This window comes from Peromyscus californicus, unplaced genomic scaffold, assembly GCF_007827085.1.
Source record: "Peromyscus californicus insignis strain IS unplaced genomic scaffold, ASM782708v3 Scaffold_22__1_contigs__length_63687245, whole genome shotgun sequence".
Taxonomy (NCBI): Eukaryota; Metazoa; Chordata; class Mammalia; order Rodentia; family Cricetidae; genus Peromyscus; species Peromyscus californicus.
The window spans coordinates 60,956,002-60,973,961 of NW_026294525.1; the positions used below are offsets into that span (position 1 = coordinate 60,956,002).

Below are 17,960 nucleotides of genomic sequence, written 5' to 3' on the forward strand. Positions count from 1 at the left end.
CCATGCCAAGCCCAGAGTTGCTCTGTTCCTGCTGTCTACGGATCTGGATGTAGAACTCTCAGCTACTTCTCCACCACCACATCTGCCTGCACGCTGCCCTGCTCCCTGCCATGATGACAATGGACTAAATTTCTGAAACTGTAAGCCAGCCCCAGTTAAATACTTTCCTTTTTTTTTTTTTTTTTTTTTTTTTTTTGGTTTTTCGAGACAGGGTTTCTCTGTGTAGCTTTGCGCCTTTCCTGGAACTCGCTTTGGAGACCAGGCTGGCCTCGAACTCACAGAGATCCGCCTGGCTCTGCCTCCCGAGTGCTGGGATTAAAGGCGTGCGCCACCACCGCCCGGCAAATACTTTCCTTTATAAGAGCTGCCGTGGTCATGGTGTCTCTTCATGACATTCCATAGTACTGCTTCTGTGTGTGTGTGTGTGTGTGTGTGTGTGTGTGTGTGTGTGTGTGTGTGTGTGTGTGTTATGTGCATGTTTGTGTATGTATGGAGGCCAGAGGTCAATCTCAGATGTCTTTTTCAATTGTTCTCCACTTATTTTTTGAGACAGGATCTCTCAGTGAGTTTGGACCTTCACTGATTGCCTAGACTGGCTGACCCGCGAGTTCCTGGGATCTTCCTGTCCCCTCCTCGTGGCATTGGGATTACAGGTGAGCACTGTACAAGAGCAAGTGGGAGGACCTAGTTTAGATCCATATCACTCACATAGAAGCAACACGTGAATGCTTAGTCAGCCTCACCACTGTCTTAGTCAGAACTCTGCTGCTGTGAAGAGACACCATGACATGGTAACCCCTGTAAAGGAAAGCTTTTATTGGGGCTGACTTACAGCTTCAGAGGCTTAGTCCATTCTCATCATGGCCGGAAGTATGGTGGCATGCTCCACAAGGCCACACCACCTAATCCAAATCCTTTCAGAGTTCTGCTTCCCAGTGACCAAGCGTCCACATATATGGCTAGCCATGTAGCTTCTTTTTATTGATGCTATTATTGATGCTAATCTCTTCAGCAACTGCACCCATCTTTGAAGGAGCCTGAAACACACTCTTGTGGTCACCCTGCTACAAGTTGTTGGAACTTTTCCTCTGTTACCCTCTGCTCCTTCGAAGCCTGTACAAATTCATCCATTTTTAATTATGTTTTTGACAGAGTAGAAAATGGGTAGCCTTCACTTCAGTTCCCTAGAGAGCGGCCGCCTTAGTTTGCCTCTCTGGTGTTTTGTTAAAGCGCTGACTAAAATAACTTGGGGAAGAAGCCATTTATTGGCTTACAGGTTACAGACCTTCCTTGAGGGAAGTCAAGGCAGGAACTTAAATCAGAGGAATACTGGTTACTGGTTAGCTTCCCATGGCTTGCTCAGCCTGCTCTTTTACACAATCCAGGACCACCTCCTGAGGGGTGGCACTGCTCACAATGGGCTTAGATTCTCCCACATCCATCGTTAATCAAGACAATGCCCTATTGATATGCCCATAGGCTAATCCAATGGAGGCAGTTCTTCAATTGTTTGTCCCTTGTTCCAAATGACACTAGCATGAGTCAGCTTGCCAAAAATCTTATCAGCATAGTGGGCCTTTGGGAGACATTTAAGATCCGACTATGGCAATGTATAGACACACATGTAAATACATTTCTTTGGTCTATTTTGACCCATTCATCTCTTACCCAAGATAGATTTTCTAGTCTGAACAAGGAAAGGCATTGGATTAAGACTTTACTAAAGTGGACTGGAGAATTAGCTCAGTGGTTAAGAGCACTTCCCTTGCAGAGGACCCAGGTTTGATTCCTAGACCCCCAGCCATCTACGACTTCAGTCCCAGGGAATCTGATGACCTCTTCTCACTTTTCTGGTACCAGGCATGAATGTGCTCATACATACATGCATGCAAAACACTCATACACATAAAATAAAATAAATCTTCTTTTTATAAAAAGTTGTATAAAGTTAAGAGTTTTAGCATTTGCAGGAAGAAATAAAAAGACTTAAGAAAGGATGATACATTTAAGTAAAATAAAAAAATGCTTTGAAATTTGTTTGAATGAATTTTTATTGAACTGTAATGTTTTTAATAACATGTAAAGATTTATTTTTATTTTATGTGTATGTTTGCCTACATGTATGTATGTGTACCACCTGCATGACCAGTACCCATAGAGGCCAGAAGAGGGCATCAGTTCCCCTGGAACTAGAGTTACAGATAACTGTGAGCTGTCATGTGGGAGCTGGAACTGAACAGGGGTCCTAAGAGTGGCCAGCACTCTTAGCAAACGAGCCAGCCCAAGCCTGGGTCTTCACTTCTTAGTAAGGATGACAGCTCAGCATCAAGGCCCTCTGTCTTGGACCACCCTGTCTACCTTGTTACTCAAAACTGAAGCCGAGAGACAGTTGGACAGCCAGGAACCGGAAAGAGCTTGTAGGACGCAAACCAGTGTGTGAATGTTTTCAGATCTGGGACCAAATCTGGCTTCATCTGGACACTTGAGATGAATTCATCTCAGTTCTTCAATATTGTCTGCCACATGCCTAGAAGAAAAGCTAGATGAAAAGGTTAATAGAGCTGAAGTCATCTTTATCCATCTAAATGCACACAGAAATAAATAGACGTACACAAAAAGATTACCTGTCAGGTCTGAATGAAATCCCGGATGGAGCTGTTTGGACTTGAAAAGTTGTAAGTTGAACATTTTCTGCCACATTGGGTAGAAAACCCTCATCAGTCCTTTTTTTGTGCTTAATTGGTACCTGTAATATCAAGTTGATAAGGCTATTTTTTTTAAGTTGGCAAAGGATTTTTATTTTTTTATTTTTTTATTTTTTTTGAGTCAAGGTCTCTCTGTGTAGCTCTGGCTGTCCTGGAACTTGCTCTGTAAATCGGGCTGGCCTCAAACTCACAGAGATCTGCCTGTCTCTGCAAACCCCACCACCACCCCAGGGCTGGAATTAAAGGCGTGCGCCACCACTGCCCTGCTGGCGAAGGGTTCTTATAACATAGTGAGGGGCGCTGAGGCTAACATCGCTGCTTCTGTCTGGAGGCAGCCTGCCGTGGCCCTTCTCGTCATAAAGGGAACTGGTCAAGGACGAGTCCACCAGTGAAAGGCATTCCAGGTGAGGAAGAGAAGACGTGCCAGCCTGGAACAACCGGCACACTCCTTAGCATTCTGTCTTTGTGTCAGCACTGCATGTGATTTCAGAGACTCGTCTGTGTATATACTGCTGTCATGTGCACACCCCCGCCCGTCCGTGTTTCTCTGCCCTGTCTCCTACCCCTGTTTAGGAAGTCACACCACAGGGAGGCTTGAAGAGGCTCAAGCTCACTCTCTCTGTGGCCTGCCCTCGTTTTCTGCTTGGGGATCCCTACTGTACCCGTGCTCATGGAACCACAAGATACTTCACCGTCGGGTATTTAGTTTATTCAGTGGTTCATCTTAGTATCTTAGTAGGGTTTATTTGGCAATAGCCAACCAACAATTAGCCCTAGTCTATTGTCCTGCCGGGTTTCTCACACACAGTGGGTCTCCATTGATGCACTTAGCTGCTCAGCCTCTTGAACCACAAGGGCTATGACCAGCGTGACACCCCCAAAGTACTCAGAGCTTTCAGAAGTGACATGAAGACAGGCTGAATCGTGAAATGTCTCATTTTCCTAAACACACAACGATCTTCTCTTTTGTAAAAGGCCTTTACAAAAATAACAAATATACTGGTTTTTCTCCATGCTGTATTCCTGGACTCAACCAACCACAGATCAAAAATATTCGAAGCAGATCCATTTTGTACTGCATGTACAGACTTTTTCTCTATCAACATTCCCTAAGTGATGTAACAATTATTTACATTGTTTAAATATTATAAGTAATCAAGGGGTGATTTAAAGTATATAGGAGATGGTGTGTAGATCATATGCAAATGCTACACTATTTTATGTAAGGGACTGAAGCACCGGTGGACTTTGGGACCCATGAGGGTCCTGGAACCAACTCCTTGTGAACATTGAAGGACAACTACTAGAATTTCACATTTTAGGGAAAGATGACTGCACAGACTGAGGAGTGGAGTGGAGTGGTAACCACAGTAGCATGGCTCACAGTAGCATGGCTCTCATTGGGTAAGGCCTCACTGACTCCCACCTTCTTCCTACCCTTCCTTCACTGTATGTTTTAAATGCTGCAATGGACTTCCATCCAGAACTAGACCGCCAGTTGCAGAATCGCTCTGTCAATCCACACAACACAAGGAAAGTCTGGGGACCCATGAGAGGACTCAGCAGGTAAAGGTGCTCATTGCCAAGCTTGATGGCCTGAACCAATGTGGTGGAAAGAGAGAAAGAACTGACTCCTTCAGCTTGTCCCCTGACCTCCATACACACGTGCTGGAACATGCGCAGATATGTATAGGACATACACATGCCAAACCAATCAATCAATAAATAAAAGATGGAGGCAGGGGGATACTAATAATTACTGTAGATGATTAAAGAAGAAACTCAAAGAGAATACAGCAAGGCTCTGTCTGGTACTGATTCCCAGAGCCATTGAGTGAGTTATAATCCAGAAGGTGCCCTTGGTCTTATTTCAACACTAGAACTGTGTAAAACAGATCCAAACTACCTAGCTAACATTCGGATGTAGAATTTTTCTCATGTAAGCTTGAAATCACCCTAGACTTGTAACACCGGGTGTACACGACTTCATTGTTCCCTGTGTCTACGCAAGCTTAGCATCACTCACAGTCTTCGGTCTTTGAATCCTTCCTGTCACTTTACTGCCCAGAAGATCAGTCCTTGGAAAACGGTGGTGAGAACATCTGGATAATGCTGACGCAGAGTTTAGGGAGCAGTGGGTCTGGGATAGAAACCCTAAAAAGAAACAAATAAAGAAAATAAAGTAGATCTCTGGTTGCAGTGTACAGAGCCAGATGTAACTTATAAACTTTTAGAACTTAAACATTTAGTTTAAGTGAAGATGCCACTTTTTTGCCAGGGGATGACCTGACCGAGAGAAAAGGAGATCATGGGAGATTTGATCTCTGAGAGGTAAATGTGAGTAGACCGAGGTTTATTCTCATTAATAGGATGTGGTTAACCAGACTCACAGATAAGGAAGAATAGCATTCAGGTTCTGACTCAGATAACTGTTTTTTTTTGTGTGTGTGTGTGTGTGTCGTTTTTTTTTTTTCTTTTTTTTTTTGTTTTTGTTTTTGTTTTTGTTTTTCGAGACAGGGTTTCTCTGTGTAGCTTTGGAGCCTTTCCTGGAACTCACTCTGTAGCCCAGGCTGGCCTCGAACTCACAGAGATCCACCTGCCTCTGCCTCCCGAGGGCTGGGATTAAAGGTGTGCACCACCACTGCCCAGCTCAATGGGTTATTTGTCAATACCATTTGCTGAGACAACACCTTTCTCCCAAAGGAGTCAGATCGGGGAAGGAGTTGAAGATGGATCCTAATTCACCTGTTGAACATGTAACCCAGAGACTGGAGCAGAGGCAGTCAGCCAGTAGACCTTGGATATTCGGGTCTAGGGCACAGAGGACAGTTTGTTTGTTTTTTAATATAATTTATTTATTTCGTGTGCATTCGTGTTTTTTCTGTATGGATGTCTGTGTGAAGGTATCGGATCCCCTGAAACTGGAGTTACAGGCAGTTATGAGCTGCCATATGGGTGCTGGGAATTGAACCCCAGGTCCTCTGGAGTAACAGCCAGTGCCCTTAACCACTGAGCCATCTTTCCAGCCCCAGAGGACAGTTTTGAGCTGCAGATGTAGACTCGGCAAAGAAGGATCAAAGCCATGGGATCTGGGGCTCTCGTCACTCAGTAACAATGTGAGAAGAGGTCAGACACGGGTCTGAACGACTCTGTTCGTTAGAGGTTGGCTAGAGGACTGCCCCAAGAGTCGATGGCATGAAAGCAAGCAGAAAAGGCAGCTTGGAAGTACGAGATCATCTGCTTCAAATACTGCGGAGGAGGGTACTGCTGAGGGAAATAATGAGAGCTCGGCAATGCCCGTCCACATAGAGACACCGGACTCTGTGAGCTGGCAAGATCAGTGGCAGTGAAGAGGTGGTGGTTAAAAAGCAGATGGTTGGTGACATGGCAGAGACCTGTACTTGGTCCCTAAATGCCTTCCTTTGCTAGTAATAGAGCCCCCAACATTTTGTCATACATTCAGTGTCCTGCAGTAAAAGCTAGATACTCTAGTCTTCTGGGCTAAACGTCAGCTAATGAGATAGACTCCAGAGGGTCCTAGGTAACTTTCAGGAAGTGCCCTTTAAGAGAGCAGTGAACGCTTAGTTTTCTTACTTCCTGTTGGCTGGAAAGCTTAAGCAGCCATTTTAACCCATGAAGTAGAAGTCGCACATTGAGAATGGCAACTCACGAGCTGTCTGGAATCCCTCTGGTAGAAGACTCACAGTAGTCGATTAGAAAGTGTCTCTAAACCGTTAAAATTAGCAACCACAGTGTTCTCTCTGTGTGTCCCTGTCCCCCCTCCCTGATGGATGTGAGCTGTAGAGTGAATTAGGTAAAGGGAACAAGAGTGATTACAGGTAAGTCTTTTAAGAAGCTTGACTATGAGCAGGAAGAGGCTGGCTAGTAGCAGAAGAAATGTCTGGTCCCGAGAGGTGGTTTTCTCAAGTTTGTTTGGCTGTTGTTTTGTGTGGCTCAGATTGGCCTGATCTCACTCTCGGTCCTTCCTGCCTTCGGTGCTGGGACACCCTGAGCCCTGGGGCTGTAGGCCAGGATCACAGCCGTCAACCCAGCTTCAATGAAGGCTTCTATTTCAGTAGATTTTATGGTCTTGACTCATACATGATGGGTACACAATTGTTAGTTGCAAGGTACCTTCTGGATGATACACCCTAGAGAACTGTCATCCAGGATCCTCAACCAACAGGAAATACGAGTGTGGAGACAGGAAGGAAGGGACTGCTCAGACTCCTGAGAAGGTGGAGTAGAAGGGGTCCTGTCCACTGGGACGGCCCAGGAAGGGAAAGGGACACTGTGATTAGTCTAGTTTCCGTGGCTAGAATAAAATACTAGAGGCAGGCTAACACTGTAAAGAAGAGAGATTGATTTGGTTCATAGTTCTAGAGGATCAAAATCCATGATCAGGAGATGAGGAGGGTGGGTGAGGTGGGGAGGGATGGGTCTGGTGGGGAGGGGTGGGTCTGGTGGGGAGGGGTGGGTGAGGTGGGGAGGGAGAGTGGGTGTGGTGGGGAGGGTGGGTGAGGTGGGGAGGAATGGGTCTGGTGGGGAGGGGTGGGTGAAGTGGGGAGGGAGAGTGGGTGTGATGGGGAGGGTGGGTGAGGTGGGGAGGGGTGGGTGAGGTGAGGAGGGAGAGTGGGTGTGGTGGGGAGGGGCGGTTGAGGTGGGGAGGGGCAGGTGAGGTGGATGGGCGCTCAACTGTCCAGCCTTGCTGAATCACACTCAGGGAGGGAAAGACAGCATAGGAAACAGGGAGCTGAAGCCAGAGAGGGAGTCCGGGGCCAAGTTAGCTCTTCCAAAGCTCTCGTGAGGCTTCACTTTGCTAGGTAGCTGGATGACATTAGGAGGCTTGGAGGCCACTGAAAATGGATCGCATCTTGTAATCAGTTTTGTCCATCCTTAAGATTTCAGTCACCATGTGAGAAGGTGATGGGCTTTGCTGAGGCCCAAGTAGAGGAAAATACTTCCCCCTGGTCAAAACAATAGGACCTGAGTTCTTCCTCCATCCATGGCTGGAGAAATGCCATTCTAAAGCTACCCCAAAGTATACGCTGTATTGTCTTTTCCCTTAAGAATTAAACTTAATGGGTCTGTCAGCCAGCTGGCCAGAAGGCCACCCTTCAGGACAGACATGCTAAGTAGACAGTAGGAATCCTTACCTCCGTAGGAAGACCTGTCTACTTACACACACCAGCGACCGCGCCCCCAGTGCAGTTCTTATAAATCTTCACACTCAGCCTGTCTGCTTTTCTAAGTTCTAACTAAAACAACCCAAAACTTTGTTTTCCTTCTTTTTAATCTCTTCTTTGTTGGCCAAAATCCTAGCATGCCTCCCCCATACTCTCCAGCCTTACTCTTTCTCCGGAATACCAGCCACACAGTCACGTTCCCTGCGGCTGCTTCCTGACCTCTGCTGCTGAGAATGTCTGCATCCTTGGACCCTGACTCGGAAGGCTCTCTCTCCTCCATGACCTTCCTCAGCTGTTGCTGAGACGGACTGCTTATAAGCCCGGTTGCCATTTTCCTCTCAAGTTCAAACAAAATGTTCCTTCATCTTTCTGAGTCTCTTTTCAGATTCTTCTCTCAGCAAGCCACAAACGTGACACCCAACCCCCAGGTAGCAGGGGGCTCCACAGGAACTACCTGGGGCTGCGCCACAGCGGCCAAGGGATCTCCAGGCTAAGCTCAACCCCTTAAGGGTTCTACCCACCTCTCTGCTTTCACTGTAAGGGCTACCCCCCTCACACAGCCAAACCACACCCGACCTGTGGTGGGAATTCAGGCCAGGGAGTTCCAGGTCCTTGGGCTCTTTTTTGAAGGATTGGAATAGATTTTCGAAAGTAGCAAGACAGCTTTATTCCAAACAAGGCGAGGCACAGACGAGAGAGGGGTCCCCTGTCAAAACTGACAGCCAGCCAAATAAGTGAGGGCACCCCAAGGCCCCAATTACTGTCTAAGGTTTCCTCTTAGAGGGCTCAAGAGAAGGAGGAGGCTGGTTCTTAAGGAGCATAGACTGGATGGTTCTCTATTTTGACTGATAGATTAGCTCATATAATCATTTCTCCTGTTATGAATCATCCTTTCCCATCATGCATCTTATCATCACATGCACACCCGATTGCATAAGCATAAGGTGATGTGTAACCTCCCCAAAAGTTGACTTTGAGGGCGCAGTTGACTTACTGTGCATGCACCCACTGAATCGGCCTGTCTCATACTGGAATATATTGAGAACACAATCAAATAGAAACTCTTAACATTTGATTGTTGTTAGGGGTGGAGAATCATTACTGTATGTGTAGTCTCATGTAGGAGGAGATCTGAGGCTGCTAGGGAAATTGTTTGAAGAGGGGTGTGTGCACAGAACATGCAGGTAAAGTGGCTAGGCTGTAAGTGAATTATTGGAGGAGGAGGAGGGATGCCAGGCCCCTACGCCTGCCTGCTTCAAGAGCACATTTGCACGTCCATTCTGCAGGAAGGAATCTCTGGGTGCACACTGTCAATGGTTTGTTTGTTCCGAGTTAACCTTCAATCTAAGTAGGCAAGACTTGCTGGCCTTTGTGTCTGTGAACCTGCCTCCTGCAGAGAGGAAACAAGGAAAAAATACCCACACCACAGACCTCAAAGGCAAGACCGATCGCCTGACCAGAGGGGCAAGGGGAAACTTTGCAGTGATTGGCTGCCTTCTCCCCCCTTCCTCCCCCCCCCCCGCATCCCCCCCCCCCCCCACGCGCCCCTGTAATCCGCTGGCTCTGATGAGACCGAAGACAGATCTCTACCGTGTTAGTTCACTATCTTCTCAGATCGCTGGCTCCGTGAATAAAGCACAGTTTAAAGATTCAGTTCTCGGGGTTTTTTGCCTATGTGTGGGGTGCCACGGACCCAGTTACAAACCTCCCACACACATTGTGGAGGGGATCTGCTAGACCCGAAGCCTGCAGTAACTTCTACTAGAAAAGAGCTCCCCCCACCCGACTCAATCTTAGAAAGGAGGGACCTCCTGAGAACCTCATTCTGGCTCTTCTCCATACACGGGCAGCTACTGAGGGTCCTGGATGGCAGCTCTCGGGGAGACATCCCCCAGATGGGATTACAAAGCCATCTTTTGGAGGGAACTAGAGGGAAGAACGAGGAAGAAAAGGTCCATAGCAGAAGGCACGTGGAGCTGGTCGGCAGCCGTGGTCACAACAGGACTCCGTCCTAGGGCTGGTGCAGCAGGGAGAGTTAGGTAATGGCAGGGACACCAAAGGCCGCTGCAAGGTCACGGCGGTGAGCACCGAGGCAGGGAGGAGGGCCCGTGGGTTTCAGGGTCAAGTCCAGCTGTGCTCTTAGAAAGCCCCAACTCCCCTGACTGTGCCTGCTTCTGAAAGACTGCGTTCTCTCAGCTCATTCATGTTGGCAAGCAGCCAAAAGGAAACGCAGATAAAGAACTAAACACACGTATGAAACTGCAGTACTCATCTTGCTCAATTACTGACGAAAGATTACCCAAAGTGTCAGATGCGTGTTCTTCCACTAATGTGTAGAACAAGCCTGGGAGGTTGGCATTCGCATTTTCCTGTGTGGAGGTCAATTAACCTACTTAAAGTCACACAGCCAGCAGTGACAGGGGTCTGGTGGTCCCCTCAGAAGCCTGCACACTCGACCAATCTATGCTACAGCTGGGAAAGGAGGAGCTTGACTGATCCTGGCGGTGACTGTGCTGCGGTCATTTGGTGATGACCAAACCATCAACATTTGGTGATGGTTCTGACCAATCTGGAATGTATTCAGTACTCACCTCACAGGGGAGGAAGCCAGTTCAGAGTGGTTCTGGGGTCTGACTCCATGCTGCCCACTGTCTACATTGTCCAGAGGGCTACTCTGATGGACATCTTCACAGAAGCCCCTGAGCTCCCAGCACCCAACAATCATAGTGTACTTCATGAATAACACCTTAGAAATGTGGTCACTGGTACCACAAATCACTGAGATGCCCCAACAAGCAATGCGAGCAATGCGAAGCTTAACGTTCTTCAGGTGGTATTTTACACGCTCTAACCAGCTGAGACCGAATGAACTAAGTAGATAAGTTCGTGCAAATCAGAGAAGTAGTTCTTTTGGTTTTGGTTTTGTTTTTATCCATATGTTATTCATTCGGTCCACATTCATGGACAGCCCACTCCCTGGCCTTGGGTTGTTGTTACTCAATCTTGGAGTCATGAAGGCCCCTCTTTGACTCATGCCCCCAAGACTGGGTGTGCTTACCCCTTGGGGAGCCCATCTGGGGAGATGACTGCTCCGTGTCATGAAGCTGACTCTCGAGCTCCCGCACACATCGCAAGGCATCTAGCTTCACACTGCGCTCCCGAGCAAGCCGGCTTCTCATCTGAGGAGAGAGGGAGGCAAGCGGGAAGACTTCACGGTGCTTTCTTTAGTTCCCTCGGCTCAGGGTGACTTTTGAGGGAGAGTGGGGGTCCAAGGCTACCCCATGATGAGCAGTTGGTCTTCAGAGTCCCACACAGGCTGAACTCAGGCCTAAGTTTGTCCTCCGGAGAATGAACAGCTAAAGTAAACTAAATTAAATAAAGAAGACCAGAGTCCATCCATGGAATCCTTGCTTTATAATTGCTAGGAGCTCATTTACAACTTTATGCTTCCTTAAAGACAAATTTGCTTTTTTTTTCTTTTTTAATCTATTTACCTATTTGTATCTGTGTGTCCATGTGTCTGTCTGTCACCTGCATGCCAGGGTGTCTGTGTGGGAGTCAGAGGACAACTTGTGGGAACTGGTTCTTTCTTTTACCCATGTGGCTCCAATGGATCAAAGTCGGGTCATCAAATCTGTAGGCAAGAGCCTTTACCCACTGTTTTTAACATTTTTCTTTTCCATTGGATGGATAAAGGGAAGTTCGAGCCCAGCTCACAGCATCTACAGAAGGAGCCCACACGAGCCCCTGGACAGTTTAAGCAGAGGAAAGAGGGACCCTCTTCCAGATCTGCATCACGGCTTGGCCTTTGCTGGCAAGGTCCTGAGCACACCCCTCATGTCTGAGAAAAGTCTACTTCCTGCAGACATAGCATTTCCCTGGCCAGCTCTCCCCTTGCACAATGACCTAGCATCCCCTGGCTAGGCCAGGGAAGGTTCCAAAGTGTCCCTCATCTGCACAAATCACAGGCATTTTGAAATCGAGCCCCTGATTGTTTTGAACTATGACAACAATGGCACCACAGGACAAGCAGAAACTGGAGGGCTGGACCTCCGAAGGGAGGAATCTGAGGATTACCAGCCACTGTCTGAAACTAGGAAGGGACACGGGACAGATTTTGTTCTTACAACCTCTAAAAGGAACCAATCTGGTTAAGACCTCATTTTCAGACTTAAGTGTGATAAATAAATGTTTTTGTCAATCATCAAGTTTATGGTAATCTCTCTCCCTGTCTGTCTGCCTGTCTGTCTCTGTGTGTGTGTGTGTGTGTCTGTCTGTCTGTCTTTTGGAGACAGGATCTCATGTAGCCTAGGCTGGCTTCAAACTCCTGATTCTGCATCTGCCCCCAAGTGCTGGATCACAGTCATGTGTGGTCTAAACGGTGCTATGGGTCCAACTCAAGGCTTCATGCGCACCAGGCCAGCCCTCTGTGAGTTGACATACACCCCCAGCCCACCTCTAGGGAAAACTTAAAAATATAGTCTTGTGTGTTTTAAATCTAAACAGAAAGTCCTCCATACCAGTAACTGTGGCCATAAGCTGACCCTGTGTGTGGGGTTCCCCCAAATGTAGTTCAGATCTCAGTAGCTCATCAGAGCTTCAGGTTAGCAGGGTGTTGTCATGTAAAGTAGGTCCATAGCCCTGTGAATGCTAGCTGTGGGTGTCTGGCCCTCATACTCCAGGGGTGGAGGGCTGGAAGAAGCACAGCAGGAGTTCCCCAGTCAAGTCAGGGCTCAGGAAATCTGAGAGGTACCAGCAGAGGGAAGAGGCAGGCTTACTAAGGACCCTCCTTGTATACCACGCCTTGGCCAAAATCACTCACTCGATCAATGAGAGGGCTGAGTCCAGGTCTATCTATGTGTTTCTGAGGCTTGCCTTCCATTCACGGTCCCATCACGACCATAAACACTAACCCCCACTGAAAGCTGGCTCTCAGTCCCTGTTCCAGGATTTGAGTTTTTCATCTTCCCTCCCGACCTATGAAGTAAGTACATGAGCATGCTGTCTCCTTTGCACTGATGTAGACACTAACACAGAAAAGCCACAACGAGTGTCAAAGTCACCCACCCAGTTACAGCTTGGGGTATGGTTCCAAGGCCTGTGGCCTAAGTGACCTTTCCAGGCACAGTACAGGTAGGGGGTGTTGTCAGTTATTAGTCATCCCTGGAGGTGGAGGTTAGGGACAGGCCAAAGAAGCCACTGCTGGCCATGGCCGGGGGTGGGGGGTGGGGTGGGGTATCTTGGTGGCCTTTTGCTGGCTGAGAATTGCCACTTGGGGTGGAGAAACCCAGGGACACAAGTGCTGTGGGTGGGTGGGGGGGAGGAGGTAGTTCAGAAAGAGCCAGCAGTTTTGACGGACATGTGTGCTTATTGAGAAAAACCTGAAAACATTTATTTTACTGCCTTCAGAATCTCTGCCACGAAACAATTAACAACAGTCCCTAAATAAGAATTAATGGAGGATTATCGTCTGAACGTGAAAGTTCTCACATAGGCTCACGTGTTTAAATGCTTGATGCCCGGCTTGTGTTTTAGAAGGTTCTGGAACTTTAAGGAAGTAGGTCACGGGAGTCATGGTTGATAGTCGGGTTCTGCTTCTCAGCCCCTCTCTGCTTCCTGATGGGGAAGCCGAGGTCACCAGCAGCCTGACACGTCAGCGGCCTTCACCTTCTCGGCCGCGACGGGCTGTGTCCCCTCAGACTGTGAGCCAAAGGAACCTCCCTCCCTTCAGTGGCCTTTGTCGGGAATTTTTCTCAGGGATAGGAAAACACAGTACGGGTAACTAGTTTTCTATGAGCAGATTTGAGGGATGTAGGCGCCAACCTCTCCTCATAGTCAGCCGCTGGGGGGCAAAGGGCAAGGCAGCGGGATCTGGGAGGGGGGGGTGTTGGTTTGTTTCCTTTTCAAGACAGGGTTTCCTCTATGTAGTCCTGGAACTCACTCTGTAGCCCAGGCTGGCCTCGAACTCACAGAGATCCGCCTGCCTCTGCCTCTTGAGTGCTGGGATTAAAGGCGTGCGCCACCACCTCCTGGTTTGGCAGCAGAATTTTAATTAATAGTCATTATGAGGTTAGTACCTGGATCATTTTTTTTTCTAACTTTGGGAGAAAAAGTAGCTGCCTGGGCTGATGCACCCTCTTGAGTTACCCAAAAGGTTATTATCAGATGCCTGCCTGAAGCAAGCTCCCTGGAACCCTGAACCTCCTGAGATTATTATAGAGAGGCCCTCTGATGAAAACATGCAGATGAGATGGGTTAGGGACAGGCCAAGGAAGGCACTGCTGGCCATGGCCAGGGGTGGGGTGTGTGTGTGGGGGGGGGGGGGAGGACTCTTGGTGGCCTTTTGCTGGCTGAGAATTGCCACTTGGGGTGGAGAAGCCCAGGGACTTCTCACTGAGCTCCTCTGTAAGAGTCAGCGAAAGTCAGTCCCAATAGAACTGTCCATCACTGGACCAGAACCAAGTCTCAAAAGGTAAGTTTTTTGTTGGCATTCTGTGTAGCTTAGATTGACTTCAAACTCATGGCAATTCCCCTGCCTCAGTGTCCCTGGTGTAAACTCTAGACATGAGCCACCATGCCTCGTTCATAAATGTGGAATTCTAATTTTCTTTTACTCTGCCGCAGCTCATCTCCAGCCCCTTCAAAATATTTTGTCTAGAGTTCCTTCAATTCAGATTAATTCTCCTGGAGCCCTTGAAACCCTTGACCAATAATAGTTCAATTTAATTTTAAAATTGCTTTTCTGTCTTTTGTTATCGCTAGTGAATGAATAAAGGCTTTATTCACCCGTGGATATGTGTAAAGCACCTTCTGCATCAGGTTTTATTGAATTACCTTCTCTAGTCTGCTTTATTGGGGCTTGAATTAATCCATACCTGCATTATAATAGCCCTTTTCTATTTCCCTTAGGGGGTAGAGTTATAAAAACTATGTCTGTAAACCACTTTTACTTTTCATGTTTATCTCTGCATTTCTAGAAACACTCGAATAAAAACCTCTTATTACAGCTTTCAGATACTTGCTCCTTTCCCAGATTATGGCTCATAATTTTCTAAAAGGCCCCAGTTCAAAGGTTAGAGTTGTGGAAACCTGTTTTTCAGGGATGTCACGAGGGCACTGGAATTCTGAGCCTGGAACAGTGAAGTGTAAGCTGTTGCCCCAGGGTGGTGTACAGAACCATTTCCTGGTGTGCCTAGAGCTGACAGAGCAGGAAAGCCTGCTGTGAGGGTAGCAGAGAGGCCTGGAGAGCAGACATTGGGTGGAGAGCGGCTCCCCAGGTCCCGGCTGCTCTCCACAGGCCTCACCTGCTGCAGGTCCCTGCCCGTCTTCCTCCACTGCAGCTGGCCCAGTCTTGAAGCCCGCTCGGCCTCTTCCGTCAGGAGCTGCAGCTGGTGTTCCTTCTGCTCCACGTCTTCCAGGAGCTTCTCCAGGCCAGATGTTTTTATGCTCTCCACCTGCTGCTGAGTGACAGAGTCTCGAGTCACTCTGTGTCCCAACTCCCTCAGCAGCTGAGCCTGCAGCAAGGGAGGGCCGGGGCAAGAAAGGGAGCGGTCAGCAGCAGCGGGCAACAGACGCAGCTGAGGCCGGGTGACGTAACAGCCATGCTTCTTGGGCTCTGGGGACGAGAGCCTGACTGTCTGGCCCCGGGCTGGTAAGCAGCAGGAACCCTAGGATCTTGTCTCACCTGGCGCTTCTACTTCGACCCCTGAGACCTCAGTCAGAGGAACCAGAACCCACAGCAAACTATGACAAAAGCCAGGATGTGCTAATGCCCCTCCAGAACATTATCAGGTCAAGAAATTGAGTTTCTCCACATCCAAACATTGGATGATGATATTCATGCTAATGACCTATCCACCAAATACTCAAATTAACCACAAGCTACATTTGCATTGCCATAAAGCCTCTCTCCCTAGGACCAGCAGTGGTTGGGTTCAACCCTGAGCAGGCCAGGGCACTCCACTGTAGCATTAGTGTGGAAGGGAGCTTCGTCTTCGCTCTCAAAACATCGCTGGGGAAGCTAGTTAGAGAAAGAAAACGTCACTGAGCTTGTCCTGAGCCAGCGGAAGCTATGGAGTCAGATGATCTCAACAAAGCAAAGAAAAAGTGAAAGTGGGCGAAGAGGAAGAGGAAGAGGAAGAGGAAGAGGAGGAAAAGTGTAGGCCAGTTTGCAATTTGTCTGTGTTCCGACGAATGAAGGGGACGTGACCGCTCCTAGGTAGTTGAGGGGAAGCGTTTTATTGTGGATGTGAGGGACAGGACAGCCAGAGGCATCTGGAAGAGCCCTGAGCAGAGAGAGAAAGCAGTGGCCTGCACATGTCCAGAAGACTGGACAGGGCCTTGACAGGAGAGGGGAAGGAGGAGAGCGAGAGAGGAAGAGAAGAGACAGGGAGCAAGAGAGCGCACCACGAGAGAGCGGACCACGAGAGAGCGGACCACGAGAGAGCGGACCACGAGAGAGCAGACCACGAGACCAGAGCCACGAGACCACGTGGCCAAAATGGCTGGGTTCTATAGGGGAAAAAAGCTGGGGGAAGAGAAGAGAAGCGAAGCTCAGGGACTCTGTGTGTGTGTGTGTGTGTGTGTGTGTGTGTGTGTGTGTGTGTGTGTGGTGTGTGTGATGTGTGTGGTGTCTGTGTGTGTGGGGTGTGGGATGTATGTGTGTGTGTGTGTGTGTGTGTGTGTGTGTGTGGTCTGTGTGGTGTGTGTGGTGTCTGTGTGTGGGGGGTGTGGGGGGTGTGTGTGTGTGTGTGTGATGTGTGTGTGTGTGTGTGTATGTCTGTGTGTGTGGTGTGTGTATGGTGTGTGTGTGTATGTCTGTGTGTGTGGTGTGTGGTGTGTGTATGGTGTGTGTGTGTGTGTGTGTGTGTGTGGTGTGTCTGATGTGTGTGGTGTGTGTGTGTGTGTGTGTGGTGTGTGTGGTGTCTGTGTGTGTGGTGTGTGTGGTCTGAGTGTGGGGTGTGTGTGGTGTGTGTGGTGTCTGTGTGTGTGGGGTGTGGGATGTGTGTGTGTGTGTGTGTGTGTGTTGTGTGTGGTGTGTGTGTGTGGTGTGTAGTGTGTGTGTGTGTGTGGTCTGTGTGGTGTGTGTGTGTGTTGTGTGTGTTGTGTGTGTGTGTGTGTGTGTGTGTGTGTGGTCTGTGTGGTGTGTGTGTGTTGTGTGGTGTGTGTGTGTGTGTGTGTGGTCTGTATGGTGTGTGTGTGTGTGTGTGTGTGTGTGTGTGTGTGTGTGTGTGTGTGTGGTGTCTGTGTGTGTGGGGTGTGGGATGTGTGTGTGTGGGGGGGTGTGGGATGTGTGTGTGTGTGTGTGTGTGTGTGTGTGTGTGTGTGTGTGTGTGTTACTGAGAGGAGCCAGGATTCTGTAGCAGGTACTTGTGATGCTGGGAGCACCGCCTTCATAGGTTAATCGGCCATTTGTCCCGAGTTTCTTTGGGAACTGACTCCAGTGTTTCTCAAGCAGCGGTATTCTAGACACTAGGAGGCTCTGGTGGCTGTCCCCAGTACCATGGTGTCCCTTCTCACGGCCACGCGCAGACGGGCTAACTCTGGGGCTCTAAACACCTGGGTGTCCTGCTGCCGCCACAGCTTCCTGTTGTCAGTCTGAGCTTCGGCCAGGGCCTGCCGCACGGCCAGCAGCTGCTGCTGAAGGAGATTCACTTCTTGCGCTGCCATTAGCTTGGTTCTCAAGCATTCTCTTTTGCTGTGAGTGGATTCCTGCAGACACGTGGAGGGGGCCGGAAGTAAGCCTCTTTCCTGTGGTTTTAGTCTCAAGTCTTAGCCCACAGCTCACGGTGGGCCCTTCCTTAACACCCCCCATGGACTGGAGCCCTGGCTGGCCGTTGCCGGTGTGAATTTGGTTATGGATGACGCCACAGATCACAGTAACTCCAGATTTCGAGCAAGTGCAACTTTCCAAACTACTCCCGATAATGTGCTTCGCTTTGGATGTGTCTAAAGCAGATTTCCCTCAGATTATCTCAGGCAAAACCCAAAGCTAGTAGCCTCAAGCCCTGAAAAGACACCTCCCCACCCCCCACCCCCACGTAGGCACCATTCTTTCATCTCCATGACT

The 17,960-nt window shown here is 48.7% G+C and overlaps 1 protein-coding gene across 1 annotated transcript in view; it reads right to left on the reverse strand.

Annotated features, from left to right (window-relative positions):
* Positions 1–504: 504 nt before the first annotated feature.
* Positions 505–17,960, reverse strand: part of LOC128118689 (uncharacterized) — a 193,972-nt gene continuing 176,516 nt past the window's right edge. The window contains 6 exon segments of the mRNA XM_052751515.1: positions 505–2,539; positions 2,625–2,746; positions 4,732–4,859; positions 10,950–11,070; positions 15,196–15,405; positions 17,450–17,602. Coding sequence (XP_052607475.1) covers positions 2,494–2,539; positions 2,625–2,746; positions 4,732–4,859; positions 10,950–11,070; positions 15,196–15,405; positions 17,450–17,602 — 780 coding nt within the window. The 3' untranslated portion in view covers positions 505–2,493.